General features: G+C 34.5%; 1 protein-coding gene across 5 annotated transcripts in view; it reads right to left on the reverse strand.

The window, feature by feature from the left end:
• The window catches only part of CASK (calcium/calmodulin dependent serine protein kinase), a 220,299-nt gene that overhangs the window by 12,498 nt on the left and 193,387 nt on the right, over positions 1-14,414 (reverse strand). For 2 of the 5 annotated variants that reach the window (XM_059816721.1, XM_059816787.1), the window contains 6 exons: positions 12,705-12,773; positions 11,318-11,353; positions 8,427-8,623; positions 7,330-7,445; positions 2,152-2,232; positions 1,980-2,060 (listed from right to left, as the gene is read on the reverse strand). In XM_059816721.1, coding sequence (XP_059672704.1) covers positions 1,980-2,060; positions 2,152-2,232; positions 7,330-7,445; positions 8,427-8,623; positions 11,318-11,353; positions 12,705-12,773 — 580 coding nt within the window. The remainder of the gene's footprint in view (positions 1-1,979; positions 2,061-2,151; positions 2,233-7,329; positions 7,446-8,426; positions 8,624-11,317; positions 11,354-12,704; positions 12,774-14,414) is intronic. The other 3 variants (XM_059816864.1, XM_059816928.1, XM_059816994.1) reach the window with 3 other exon arrangements.

Below are 14,414 nucleotides of genomic sequence, written 5' to 3' on the forward strand. Positions count from 1 at the left end.
GTGGTACAAGATGTATGGCCTACTAATCCTTTTAATTAACTGCTATTGTGTGTGACATGACCTTTATGATTGGTTTTCAGTAGGTAGATAATTTCTTCATAAAGCATTCCCCAAAACTCCACACCCAACTTAAGGCCTATCTCAAAAGCTACCTACTCCTACCACAGTTTTGTAAAAGAATGCAGAAAATGCAGTAAAATCTATCCCTGAGAGTTGGAGAGAATAAATTCAATTACCTAGAGTCAGCTGAAAAACAGATCAGGTTCCCATAATACTCAAAGTGTATGTGATATATTTTATATGATCTATTTGTATCACTAACATAAGGAAGTAATTTGGGTCTCTAAACACAAGCATAAAGTGCTATTTTAAATGCCCTAAATGCCTTAAATCTGAAACATCTACACAGGACTATTAGATATAACACAGGAGTTAAAGGAGACTGTTGCTCTTCTGGAGTGGTGCTGGAGGTCAGGCAGTATCTAAAACAGGCATTTAAACATCATACTGATGCTTAAGCACCTGAATTTCATCCTGATTTGCAGTCTAGTCTTTTTAGTCTTCTTATGTAATCAGTGAAGCAATTTCAGTGCTTCCACAGAGCAGGAACCTAATGCAGACAATCTCAGGCATGGTCATCACGGTATAGGTGAGTCCATTTTAGTAGGTATTTGAAGATAAAAGAACTAGTTCAGCTTCTACCTTCCCACAGCAATACAGTTAGTACTTGAGAGGGACTGGGTGAAAAGCACACTGTAGAACATTTATTACTCTTTTGTTTTGTTTTAGTTCTTTCTAATGGAGAACATACTTGCTGGGTTACTACTCCGTTCCCCCCATATAATCTTGTCTGTACTGAATAACATAGGTACAATGTACATCACATGCTCCTGGCACTGCACTTTTAAAGTGTCTAATCCAGGATTTTAGCACCTAATATAAACAGCAGTGTGACAAACAGTGCAGTTGCACATTGCTGCTGGGGTGATCTAATGGCTCATGCTTTCAAAATGGCTAGGTCTTTCTGTTTTCCTTCTGCTGGCATGGGTCTTTGTCTAACTCCTTAGTGAGCAACCCTGGGGAACTAATCCTTTTCCCCTTCCAAATAGGTTTACAGGTAAGTTCATAAAAAGAATGCTTTTTAGCAACAACAAAATCCTTACAGGTAGAAAAACACCTAAGTGCAATTTTAAAGTAAAGAACTAACAAGGTATAAAGAAAATTAAATTAATGCATAATGGCCATCAATGTCACTTCTGAGCCATGTACGGTGTTTCTGAAGTCAGCCTGAAATAGAGTGGACAGAGTTTGCTGGACGCTCTTGTTTCAGAATGCCTAGCTTGAGGAAAAAGGGCGCATCTCCAAGAGATCATGTAGTAGGATATGCAATTCCTGCCATGGTATTGATAGATATTATCATGATGGGAAAACACCCCTGTGCTCTTCGTAACAACCCACTTGTAAGCAGCGAAGTTAATTGCATTTTCTTTTTCTTGAAGTTATTGTAGTATAACACCAGTCCTCAAGGCTAGGCTGTGAAAAGTAATTTAAAACATTCAGATAAAGTACACATTAAAGGTTTCCTCTAAATCCAGTTTATATTTCTTCTCACGGGAATTATACACAGTTTTAAACATCAAGGCTGTTCCAGTCTTACTTGAACTGTAAATGTAAAATTAGCACAGAAAAATGAAAAATGTTTTAGCCTTTATTCTAAATTAACAAAACATTTGGGGGTAGAGAGAAGTATGCTTAACAAGAAGTTTTGTGACTACTAAGAAACATTCGATGTAGAAGTGGTGCTACTTACTACCCTTCCCTCTGAAAAAACAGAAGAAGAAATATACCCAGTCCTATCACAGTTCCCACCTTTAAGATGGGATTCGTCTCAGCAGAACTGAACACATGCAGTAGTACAATGGGTGTGTTGTCAAGGTTGATACAAACAATTTTGCAGTACATTGAATATTGCTACTTACGAGGAATGGGGTAAGCAAATCTGTCCGGGTGTTTTGTGATGAGTGTGTTTTTTATGTGTCTTCTTCCCACACCATGTGCACCTAATCCACAACACAAAAATGAGTTACAAATTTTCCACCAGAAGGGGTTCAAAACTATGCTGTTATGTTCAGAATAATAACTCAAAATTACCTAGTAAGACTAGTGTTTTCCTTTTGAATGCTGGCAGTTTTACTACTTCTTCATATGTGACGAGATCTAATTGATCAAACACTAAAACACAAAAGAAACCCCCACAGGGATAAGAAAAAAAGGCACATTAAGGGTGACAATTAATTGTGCTACAAATCATAATTTTAGCAAGTTTAAGTTTTACAATACAAAGTAATATGTTATGGAAAATAAAACAATTTAATTATGCAATTTTAACAAAGTGTTCACTGTTAAAAAGCAATAACAAAGCTACTGAAATGCTCAGGAAAGTTTGCATGTCCTTTCATGCAGTACTCAGCAGACCACAAAAATTAGCTAAAATGACATGCCATTCATGTTTGCATTCCTAAGAAATAGCAATACTGAAGAAAGATCTGTAGACAGTGACCAACATGAATACAATACGAGAACATCTATTTACACTAAAGATAGGGATACTTTCATAAAGATGTTTTAAAAAGATCTATGAGAAATGTATAAAGAAGAGTGTTAATACTTTGTGGTATTTATTCTTCAAAACTACCACCATATTAATTGTAATTAGAGTTCTCTTTAAACACACGTGCTAGTTAAATTGACATGCTCTTAACACTTGTGACAGAATGAAGAATTCTAACGAAAAGTGATGGCATTACATAAAAGAACCTCCACCATATTTAGGGAAAAATTGTAAAAGTATTATATAAGAGGTAATTTCAACTGCAGTTGAAATTGGATTAATTCCATCATGCCTATCAATCTGTTGTCAATTGCCAAGGTATATAATGATTGACAAATCAAGTTTTGTTCATTAAAAACAGTTCATTCCTCCTGTGCCCAACAACACATCATCTCTGGTAATTCCTGCAGAATTCTAATGAAAAAAGAAGCCAGGAGGCAGTTAATTATATTTATAAAGATTGCAGCAATCAGCAATTGTGAGCAGAATAACGAACAAGAGTTTTCACTTCTGTATTTATGCATGCTGTAAAAAAAAGGGAGGAGAGACTGCATCTAAAGTATGGGATCTTCGAGTGTTAAGTTCTAAGCTGGTGTATTCACGTCAACTATATCCCATCCATCTTTTAGGATGAGTCTTGATATATCGCTCTCCCTCTATCCAAAGCCCCTTAGCAAAGTAGGCAGTGGTGGGAGCTTTAGTTTCCTTGCTCCAGAAGTCCCCAGCCACCAAGATCAGCATTAAGACTGCGGAGCCTACCAGAAAGCATGTGCTCTTTGTATTGAAGTCCCAGTTAAAGAAGCAAAGGATTTAACTTAACGTATCTCTTTTTATAGGGCAGATTTTTCAATTCAACAGCAGTCTTTCTACCCTAGAGAAAAAGTACAACTACTTCAATTTGGTCAAACTACAAATTAGTCAATTGACATACTCAACTCTTTAAGACCTTGAAAGGATACAGATATGAAAACTTCCTAGTCCATTTGAAGCATTTTGAATTTCATCCTACAGAAGAATCTCTTTCAACCTTTCCCCAAATATTACAAGCAAGAATTTAATAATATTTTTCTTCCATTCCACAAACATGGAATTCTTACTACTGTCCTTTTTGCAACTTCACACTATTTAAACTAATTAATAATTCATTTCATATTAGAAAGGGTTAAAAATCTACAACGTTAAACAGTTTTACCACTCTAACCATTCAGGCCTGCAAGTATCTTTTCCCATTAAGAAATAATAATAAAAAAATCAATCCCTTGTTTTCTTCTTGAACAAAACCACATTATGTTAGATAGAAACAACAGGAACATAACAACGGAAATGATACATATTAACGCCTTCATCACAAACGAGCAGCATGGAGAAGATGTGTCTCAGTCTACATGGATTTAACTAATGATTGTAGGGTTTTTAAATGCAAAAGAAAAATGATTAATTTTTTAATATACACAAGATATGAGGAATACAGGGCACATTTAAAGACTGAACTTTTATGTTTCTGTGTTACTAGCTAATAAAGAAAAGGAGTTCTTGAACGGAAACAGTAAGAAGCAAATAAAGAGGCATTGTCACTTGACAGGTTACTTACATGCACAGAGGCCATTGGGAGTAAGACAGCATGAAAAATGTACAGGGGTCATTGAGATATGGCTTGTAATATATTAGTAAAATAAAAAGTATATGCACAAAATAAACTTTACCATGCAATAGTCTAAACACAAGGCAAATAAATCACATTAAGAAATGATAAACATATTTTATAAAAGCTTGGCAATTTTCTACATTATGCATTATTATTATGAAGCATAGTTCTAGTATGATGTAAAGAGTGTTCTTTTATGAAGTCCTGCAACAATATTTCAGTAAAATAAATAACAAATGTATCTAGATATCACTGCAGTATATCTCTAGAGCATTTATAAAAACGTCAGTGAACCTAATAATGAAAAATATTTAATTTTTTCTGTGGGCTTTGGTTTAAAACTGACTTTACAATGATAAGACGTAGGATTGTGAAATTGTCTCTTGAAGGACACAATACTCTAATATCAAGTATGGAGGAAAGAAAAACGGGATGATATTTTTCTTGTAAAGGAGAATGTATTTGCTTTTAATTATAAAAAGTAACTGAAATATTCTCCTCTCTACTTCATAAACTATGTCTGATTTGCAGAATAATCTCATTTCTAGTTCCAGTAACATCCCAATATATCACACCAAAATCTTAACTCTCAAATCATCAGCTAGCCACACAAATCTTAGTTGACTATGAAGTATTTTACTAGGTCATTTCTCAGCACCCCAGTTCAGTCTCATCCCTAAGACAAAAACAACAGGGAAGTCCAAATAGATGACGTAATGCTAAACGATTTATTGAATCTTATACTAAGATACAAGAAATGAGATTTTATTTCTTATAAGAGCAACATTTTGACATTTGGATTAGACTTCTCAGTTCCAAATTAATTATACTTAGTTTGGATCCAACAGAAGAAAACATCTGGTTTTTATTCTGAGATAGATGCACTGAAAGCTTGCAAGAGCCAATGTTGTCATATTTCTGACTAACAATACCAGACGTGACAGAGTAGTTCAGAGAGGTAAATTCAGTACCACCTTAGTTAAACTCATGTAAACACCACAGCATTTCAGTGAACCTCTTTATATCCTACAGTATTACTGGCATCACCTCTAATACCTTAAGCACACTAAGATAAATAAACATTTCTACGAGAAATCTTGATTCCAATCTGCGCTTTCATTAACTTTTTGACTTCTTGGGGGGAAGGGGAAGTGTCAGATGGTATTCTGAAAAGAACAGTTTCTTTTATGGTCATTATGAATATTTTTAATGTTCATGTTTTTGGCAAACACTGCTCTGATGTCAAGTGACTAACAGCACTGACAGTGGCAAGCACTAAGGCAGGCAAACTGTGTGACTTGAAGTGCTGTCAGCCTTCTCCAAAATGCCTCCCCTTCGTTAAGACAGGATAGTCTAGATTACCTTCCTTTCAGGGATTTAATGGATACAAAGTCTTTGAACTAGTTTTTTCTCCAAAATATTGCCCGCTTCTTCTCCTTCCCTGGCCATCCTCTTTCCTTTGCTTATTCCTTTGTAGCATGCTGTCACACTGACATTATTAACTATGTAGCTGCACTGTGAACTGTATTAAGAAATGTATCTGCCCTAAAGAAAAAGAATCAATGTTTTTTGTTGGGTTGTTCTTCAGTTAATCCAGTTAACAGTATGGCCACACAAAGTTATACTGGCACAACTGAAGGGAGTAGCAATGCTGTGGGAATGTATGCTGGGAGCAATTGATAATACTTTAAAACCAGTATTGTCAAAGACTTGTCATAAAATCCAGTTTATTCTCAACAAATTTTGTTAAGGTCATAATTAGTAAAACATGGTTAAGTGCTACTACAATGAAGTGGAAACATTAAAACAACCAGAATGTCAAACCAGCAAACGGAGGGAAACAATTTAAAGCTTTCAATCTTTACTTGTCTAATAAATATTTAGAGACAATCCAAAAAGGTTTTCAGGGTAACGAGTAATTTTGTATTTAACTGTGAACATCTTAAATGGGACGATAAATTAAGAGGTATAAATGACAATTATTGTTCTTTGACTTTCTTAGATTTTGCTTTCAAATGACTTTTAAGTGAATATAAATTCTGTAGTACTGATATATTACGAGTTCTGATACTGCACACAGATTGTACAGGTAAGGAGAAATGTGAAAACACAGATTTATATTGTTTAATTGGTGTGTTCAAGAATGCAACTGAAAAAACCCCAGAAATTAATACAATATATTGCAATTAATTAATATATTGCAATTAATATAATACTTTCATTACATTGTTTGGACAGGTATCTTTTTCAATTCTAATAAAACTCTCTGCAAGTCTCCCAAGAGACCACAACAACATATTTATCAACACAGTATGTGATATCAATGCAAAAGCAATAGAAACAGTTTCAACACATTAAGTATTTTATATTAAAAGAAGAAAAGAACTAAATTCCACTCATGAATGAAGGGGTCTTCCTTCTTTACTACTAAAACTAATGAATTTTGCTCAGCAAGGATCTCTTACTCTACAGTTCTACTTTCAAAATTTTCTAAAACAATTAAATTTTTCAGCAGTCTAAATAGAAACCCAAAACTTAGGATTCAGGCAGAAATCACCGCAGGAGGATAAAATTGCACAATTTGTTCTATTTGTGAATTGTAAATAACACACTGACTACGCAATGGCTCTTATTCCAGTTCCAGCTATAACGCTTCAAGAAAAATGCCCTTTCATGATGTTTTCACATATATAATCTATAACTATAAACACATATTAACACGGATGCTACTGAAAAGTCTTTTGTAGAGCACTGTACAGTTATATAGATTGCAAAATTCATATCCTATTGGTTTCTAGTGCTCCTTTAAATATAAAAGCTAAACCAATGTAAGTCTATATTAGGATATATTATGATGCATTTATTTTGTTGCAGCTTGCTTCTCACTGATTAAGCTATATGTTTAAATAGCAAAGAACAAGCAGAGTAAAGTTGGCATAATTAGAATTTTAATTTTATTTTCCTAACTAACTCATTAGGTTTATGTAACAGTGCCAGCTGAACAATTTATGGCAAGGTTTAGATTGTAAATAATTGAACCTGTTGAAGATACTTGCATTTTTTTTTTTCATACCTGCGTTGTGCTTTGCCAAATATTTGTCTTTGTACTGCTTTTTTTTCTTTCCAAACCAAGTACAGCTGGCCTGTTGCTCCTGTTTGGTCTTCTCCATGGCAATACAAGCAACTCGCCTGGCATATGGAGGAGAAAAAAATTTTTTTGTTGTAATCAATGTATTTTTAAAAAACCACACAGAATGAATTAGAAAGAGAAGACTTTTTAATAGTACAAGAGTACAGTAAAACTTTTCAAAACCTTTTTTTGATGACTTAAAAGCACTTTTATATATATATACACAGAGGTATTTTGATATCAAGAATACCTTCTTAGTGACAGATCACTAAAGCTCAGAGATCAAGTGAGCATGGGAGGAAAGGTAGCTACTAAAACGGCTGTAGACCACTTACTCCAATTCTTTTAGGTAGCAAATCTTGTATGAAATATTTTGGGCTAGATTATTCATATTGATAAACTTCCTTGAGTTATGGCCATAACATTCATGGCGCAGGACTTGCTTGCCAAAGTTTGTGCTGATACATTTAAAATATTTACTGAACAGCTTCTGCAAGAGCTCTGCGTTGCTTTTGAGGTACTCAGTGCCACTGCTGTTCATTGAATCTGTCATTCAGGAATCTTTGCACTGTGAGTTCTTTCTACTTTTTGGCTTTCACATGAAAAAGGGAAAGGAGAGAAAACCCCAAAAGTTCCCCAATGACCTTTGTGCTTGACATCCTGCAGCACTTGCATATAAGCAGTACTAATGAAAACAGTGTTTAGAACCTAAAAGAGAAATTAATTTGACCCCCTTACGTAAACAATCTGTATGTAGCCTTCAATCCTAGTTTCCTATAGTATATCAGAAAGCACAAACAATGTTTACTAAACACAGGTGTTTATTTTTCTAATGTAACCACACATATGGTATTGCATGCAACCCTTACTGCTATGCATATATGAGAAAAAAAATAATGCCATACAAACTGAGGCAATATATACTTTTTTTTAAAAAAAGAAAAAATTATACAAAAACTAGCTATACAACAATGAAAAGCATGAAAGACTTGAAATAAAAGCAAAGCTACATTCATTTTTATAGAAAACTTAAGTCATACCATTCTTGAAGTTCAGGAGAAGGAATAAGACCTGCGGTACCATTTTTGGAGTTCTCAAGTTTACCCTGCCACCAGTTGTGATCATCTTTGCTAATGATTTGGATAATATCACCAACTCGGAATCTGATGCCAGCTTCTTTGCAAGGAATGAGGTCATCCTTTGCTGGATCATATTCAAATTGTGCTCTTACATATATCTATAAAAAAGAGTTTATAAAAGACACTGCGATATTATTACTGGTACAGTATTAAGAGTAACAGATGAAAATTTGATCTGTGCATGTAGTTACACATACTGTTTGCAACAAGCAAAGGAAGAAACAGAATGGCAAAAGCGTAAGTGATAGTTGAAAATGAAACAGAAAAAAACAACCCAGCAAACAATGGAGACATGTTATTTTGAAAGCTCATGTATTTATATAGTGTAAAAACTGAACAGCAAAAATGAACATATGTAATAAACTGATAGAGTCCCTTAAATCAATATTAGCTATCATGAATCATTACAGACTAAAAGACAGCAGATTACAACTTGAACTGTACTGTATTTTCCAACTGAAGTCCCATGATATATTTCAAAAATTTGTATGACAGGAAATTTTATTGGACAGTATAAGGGACTTCAGCTACCTTACTGATTTTTAGTATTTAGACTGGAAATTTAGTACCTTTTTTTTTAGACTAAATAGGAATTCCTGTGTTGTACCTGTCACATATAGTTACTTGGGGGGAATCTGGGAATTCTCTGCATGGGTTTCTCAGTAAGAGTTTACTCCTATATAAATGAAAACTAACGATTTGAGTAAGTTATTCTCTAAGGAGTATTAACAGAAAGAATTCAGATTCTGAATTCACAATTCAAAATAGTATACCAATCCTTGCTTTGTGTGTTAGTGAGGTCTCAACCCTAGAAAATAAAAATAAAAGTGATCTCCACTTTTGGTTGCTAATTACAGCCTTGACGCATCCAAGGATAAAATCAGAATTAAATGTCATGTCCAAGATGGGTAATTTCTACAGTTTATGAACTTCAAACATCACCCTATAGCATCTCAGACAGCCATGTGTATTCTACGGCTGATTTTCTTACTAAAAATTTAATAGATTTAAAAAAAAAGTATTACATTGCGAAGTAATACCCTTCATTTAAACTGTAACAAACACTTTTCAACTTTGCTCAAATTCTGCTCCAAAAATAGCTGTAACTATGTAGTGTTAGCACTATTCATGGCACTTTAAATTCATTCCTATAGTAATCCAATCTGCAACCCAACATATGAATAAATTAACTTAAAATCGCTAATCACTACTATCCTGTACCTGATGTATTTTTATCTGTATTTTATATAGAACGCAAATCTTAGTATACTAAATCTGACCCTTGTTCTGCTGTGCATTGAGCATGTGAGTTTAGACAAGCAACCTAACTTCTTTTAATCACCTGAAAAATAGGATATTTTAAAACGAACTACATTTATTTAGTAATTCGCTTTCTATGAAGTAATCAGTATTGAACCAATCCCTTATTTCCCCTCAACTCTACCTAACATAGGTCTAGAAAAGTGAGCAGTATTTTTATCATCTAGAAACCTCCTTGCTTTTCAAGTCCCTGCTACAGTTTGAGCCACTATCCACCACATATGGGCTCTTCATGGAACGTTACAGATAGCAATGTATCTGTTATCCAAGCCCTTACTGTCTTCAAGGATGACAAGCTCCCAGAAAAATATGCTGGTTCAATGGGAAAAGGCTCTTGAAAAAAACAGGTAGCTGTATATGGTGTGAGTACGAGGAACATCATTATTCTGATGCTGCCTTGAACAAAGTTTCTTCTCCTGGGAAAAATAGTTTATGAGAGGAAAACTAAAACCCAACACAATAGAAAGTTGAAAGAACCATATAGCTGTAAGCTTTAAAAATGGGAAACGAAGTGAGAGCAATCCATCCTTGCAATAGATGTTCCAGCCAACTCAACCAGACAGTAGTATAAAAAGATTGTCCAAGACTACAGATCATAGAGTCCATTGACTCTTTTGAATGGAATTGCAAGAGTTATTATTAAAACCCTTGGTAGAGTAAGAGGTCGAGTCCATGGTTAAGATTCAGAGGCAGAGTCTGGAAGGGCTATATATAAACAGCAGTTACTGAAGATGAATCACAAATCACTTGATGGTCTGTGTTGATTTGGAGGCTGCTGTAAAAAACCAAAAATTCTTAAAACTGCAAAGGGAATCATAGGGAATCCTCTGCAGAGCTCTTAAGCTTTCTTGGAAGTCTCTGGAGAGGGAAGAACTTACTTCGGTCCATGATGACATGTACTACCGTCAAAGTAACAAAGCTAAGGGAGGTTACTGAATCCAGGCCTTAGGACTGAAAATGTAAGAGGCTATCTTCAAGACTTACAAACTCTTAATAGAAACTGTCCTTAATGTTTTTCTTTGAAGAGCTTTCTTAATGTTAATAATTAGTTACAGACCAACTCAAGCTTTAGAATCTTTGTCAGTACAATGTTTTAGAGTAGATTACTGGACACTTGCCATACTAGTCTCCATTTCAGCTAAAATGTAAGTTTGAGCTTTCCTCTAAGATGAAAATCTGCACAGGTCACTGCACAACAGTAAGTCTATTAATGCATTCTGAACTAAAACAACATCTCCAGTTAAATTTACAATGACTTTGTAACTCTCACACATATGGATGCATGAAAAAAATGCTATTTTTAATTAGCCACAAACAAATGAGTTAAAAAGAAAAATGAAAAAAATGGAACAAATTTTCCAAGCTTAAATGTTTTAGTCCAGCACATACAGAATATGAGGGGGAAAAAGATAAGCAGGGATGTTCACTAGCAGCTAAGTTTACAAAAATTCCCAGGGAGGATATCTATTCACCTGTCGTCCTTTTGGTTGTGTTGTCGATGGCAAGTCCTGCAGAATAAAGTCAACCCAGGAGAAGAAATTTTCATTTTACTTTTTAAGGGTATACAACACCATTTGTTAGTGATTCATACTACATTACAGTAAAATGGTAAGTCAGACAAAGTATAAAGCATTGACCCATGTTTAGAAATATTTTTTTCTTAAAGAAAAATCAAACCCAGGCTGTTTAGCAGCAAGCTGAAGAAAGCAGGTAAAAAGTTTAAGCAGATAGAGAATGTGCTTTTTAATAAATAATTCATCATCTTCAACACAAAAGCACTGTCAAGTGAAAGAGGTTCTTTATGTGAATGACTTTTCCATTCAATACTTAGTCTTGTTTTTAAAAGTGAAGGATGACTATTATAAATACTCAAATTTTTATTATTAAAAATGTATAATGTGATTAATTGTGCTGAGGAATAAGATAATAACTACTAATGGTGTTACAAATACAATTTAATTCACAAAAATTTCTTGCATTTCTCATCCACAATTATTTTTCATTGTATTCATTAATAAGCACTTTACCGTGTGGCAAATAATTTTGAAGTTGTAATTTTTTTAATAGATAAAAGAGTAGTTACTCAGTTTTGGTTTTTTTTAGCTGGTCCCATGAACTCATGATACTGACAGCACTCTTACTGAAGGAACTTGCGTGTACAGTTACTACATTAGTCCGAACAATGACAAATGATAAACAACACAAATTTTAACATGAATATACTTTAGAAAAAACAGGAGATCAACAGCACCTTTCTACCTGAATGCATACGAAACAGAAGTACTTTGTGTTAAAGATGTGATGGTAATAGCTTGGTTTGTAGTGCAGTTTAAAGCCACTTCCTTTTGCTTTTCATGTCCAGGCAAGGCTCATATTTCACAAAGTATGTGCACGTACCACAAGAGCAGAGGGCACACCAATTCGTTAACTCAGATAGCGGAAACCAATACACGTTCCAGAGGCCTCTCAAAACACAAAACTCAAGAGAGTCTAAAATGTCTTGAAATACCAACTGCACAGTTATTCTTTCTTCAAACACTGCTTCCAAAGTTCAGGATGGAAATAAAACTTCCACTTTAAACCTTTGCTTAGTTTTGAGGAAACTGCTAACAATGATTTAAGGATGATGGAAGTGTCACATGACAGTTATTAACATTTAACTCACTATATGGCTTTTAATGAGAAGAATATGTTGGAAAAAACCCCTAAAAAAAGAAAATGGGGAGTTACATATGTAATAACCTTGGTTCTATCAGCAGGACAAAATTTGCTACTGACCACACGATAAGTATAACAGTAATGGCAGATGAGCACCAACAAAACTTTCACACTTTCTCTGCGTGGAACTGGAAATCTTACCGAAACAGAATTGTTAGTGCTGCTATGACCATTAGCTGGGGACTGTCTGGATGTAGAGGGGGAATCTCTCTGAAATAAGACACAAGGTTCATTAACAACACAACACTATCACAGGAACACATATTTAAAAGAACAGTTACATCCACAGCCTTATAACCATTTGCTTAGCTGCTTCATCTGCAAAAGCTTCCACACTACAAACTCCATAAATCTGAAAACTTCTTTCATAGTTTAAGATTCAGGTTTGACATTCTGATGTATCCTAGCTAATAACTATTTTTATATTGCCTTAGCAATCAAACAGCTTTTTAATTACTGAGTATCTGGGACCTCTTAGATCTCATGTGGCTGACAATGCTAAAGGCCATTAGTCATACCGGTGTCTTTGTAATTACCTGAAAGTTATATGTGGAATAATACTTTGAATAGAATGAGGCTCATATTCCATTTTAAAGACTCTTCTAAATTTCTTTTTAGCTATGTGGTGGAGGCCAGTGTTGATCAGATTCTACTCTGTAAGATGAGTCTCTCTGCAGTGTCCCAAAGACACTGAAGCTAACACACGAGAAGGAAGCTGGATACCCTCTTCTCCCTCCTCATCCATTTTACAGCATACTGAGGGTTTTTTTCCTCCAGCATTCTTATAGGCTTAAAAACATTAAACTTTGCCAAAATATATCGCTTTAAAAAAGCCACCTCTCTTAACTCAGATTACCAGTGTGGTCCTACACTTCAGTGAGGAGACAGCAGACGGAGGGTGCATACCGGAAAATTCTACAGAAAGGATAATAGGAATTTCTGACTGGGTTTTGCAGAGGCAAGAAAGTCACTTGTAGAACAATCTTTTTCACATGCCATTTTGATTGTATACTACTTAATTCTGTAAGATCAGGTAACTGAGCCGCCTCTTCAGGAAATAAAATAATTCAATCATACATTGTGAAAAAAAAAATCCCCTTTACCCCCAAAAGAATTTTGGAATATAATATTCCCTGTCAAAGGGCAATTTAGGAATTTTGCATAACGACAATGATAGCAGAATAAAAGGGCTAAAACAGTTTTCAAAGAAAACAAAGTTATCCCTGTCAAATTTTATCAGTACAAGTGCCCTCTTTGAACAAATTAAAAACCAGAATTAGAGCTAAACTGTTCATGCAACAACATTAATCAGGTAAAGGTCCTCTACTAATATTCTTGAACTTATACTAATTATGTGATAGCACTCACAGCTGTTTAAAAGCATCACGAAAAGTTAAAATGACAGGCAATACTTTATCACTCTTGCTGCCTGTATGCTCGATGTGCGACAAACTTGTGTAGAACTTCTGCACTTTTTTGTGGACTCATTAGATATGATTTCACAGAAAGTTCCATGTGCAGCTATCTAGAAGCTTGCTTTGATTTTAACACAATTGAGGACAGATCTGACAATATTATGACTGTAAAGTCATTGTGGTTCAAAGTACGTAGGTCTGTATACTTCTGCTACATGCCTAAGAACAAAATGCTCATTTGGTTCCCACAACTATTTGCAACATATAACTGACTGGGGGAAATCAGCTCTAATTCTATTTACAAAATAACTCCAGCATAACAAGTTTAAAATGTTCAAATGAGGTCAAATAAGCTATTCATTACTAAAAAAAAAAAAAAAAAAAAAACAGAAAAAAGAAAAGCCTAAAGGAACCATTATTCCGTTTTTTTTGTGTA

The sequence above is a fragment of the Gavia stellata genome, chromosome 1, assembly GCF_030936135.1.
Source record: "Gavia stellata isolate bGavSte3 chromosome 1, bGavSte3.hap2, whole genome shotgun sequence".
Taxonomy (NCBI): Eukaryota; Metazoa; Chordata; class Aves; order Gaviiformes; family Gaviidae; genus Gavia; species Gavia stellata.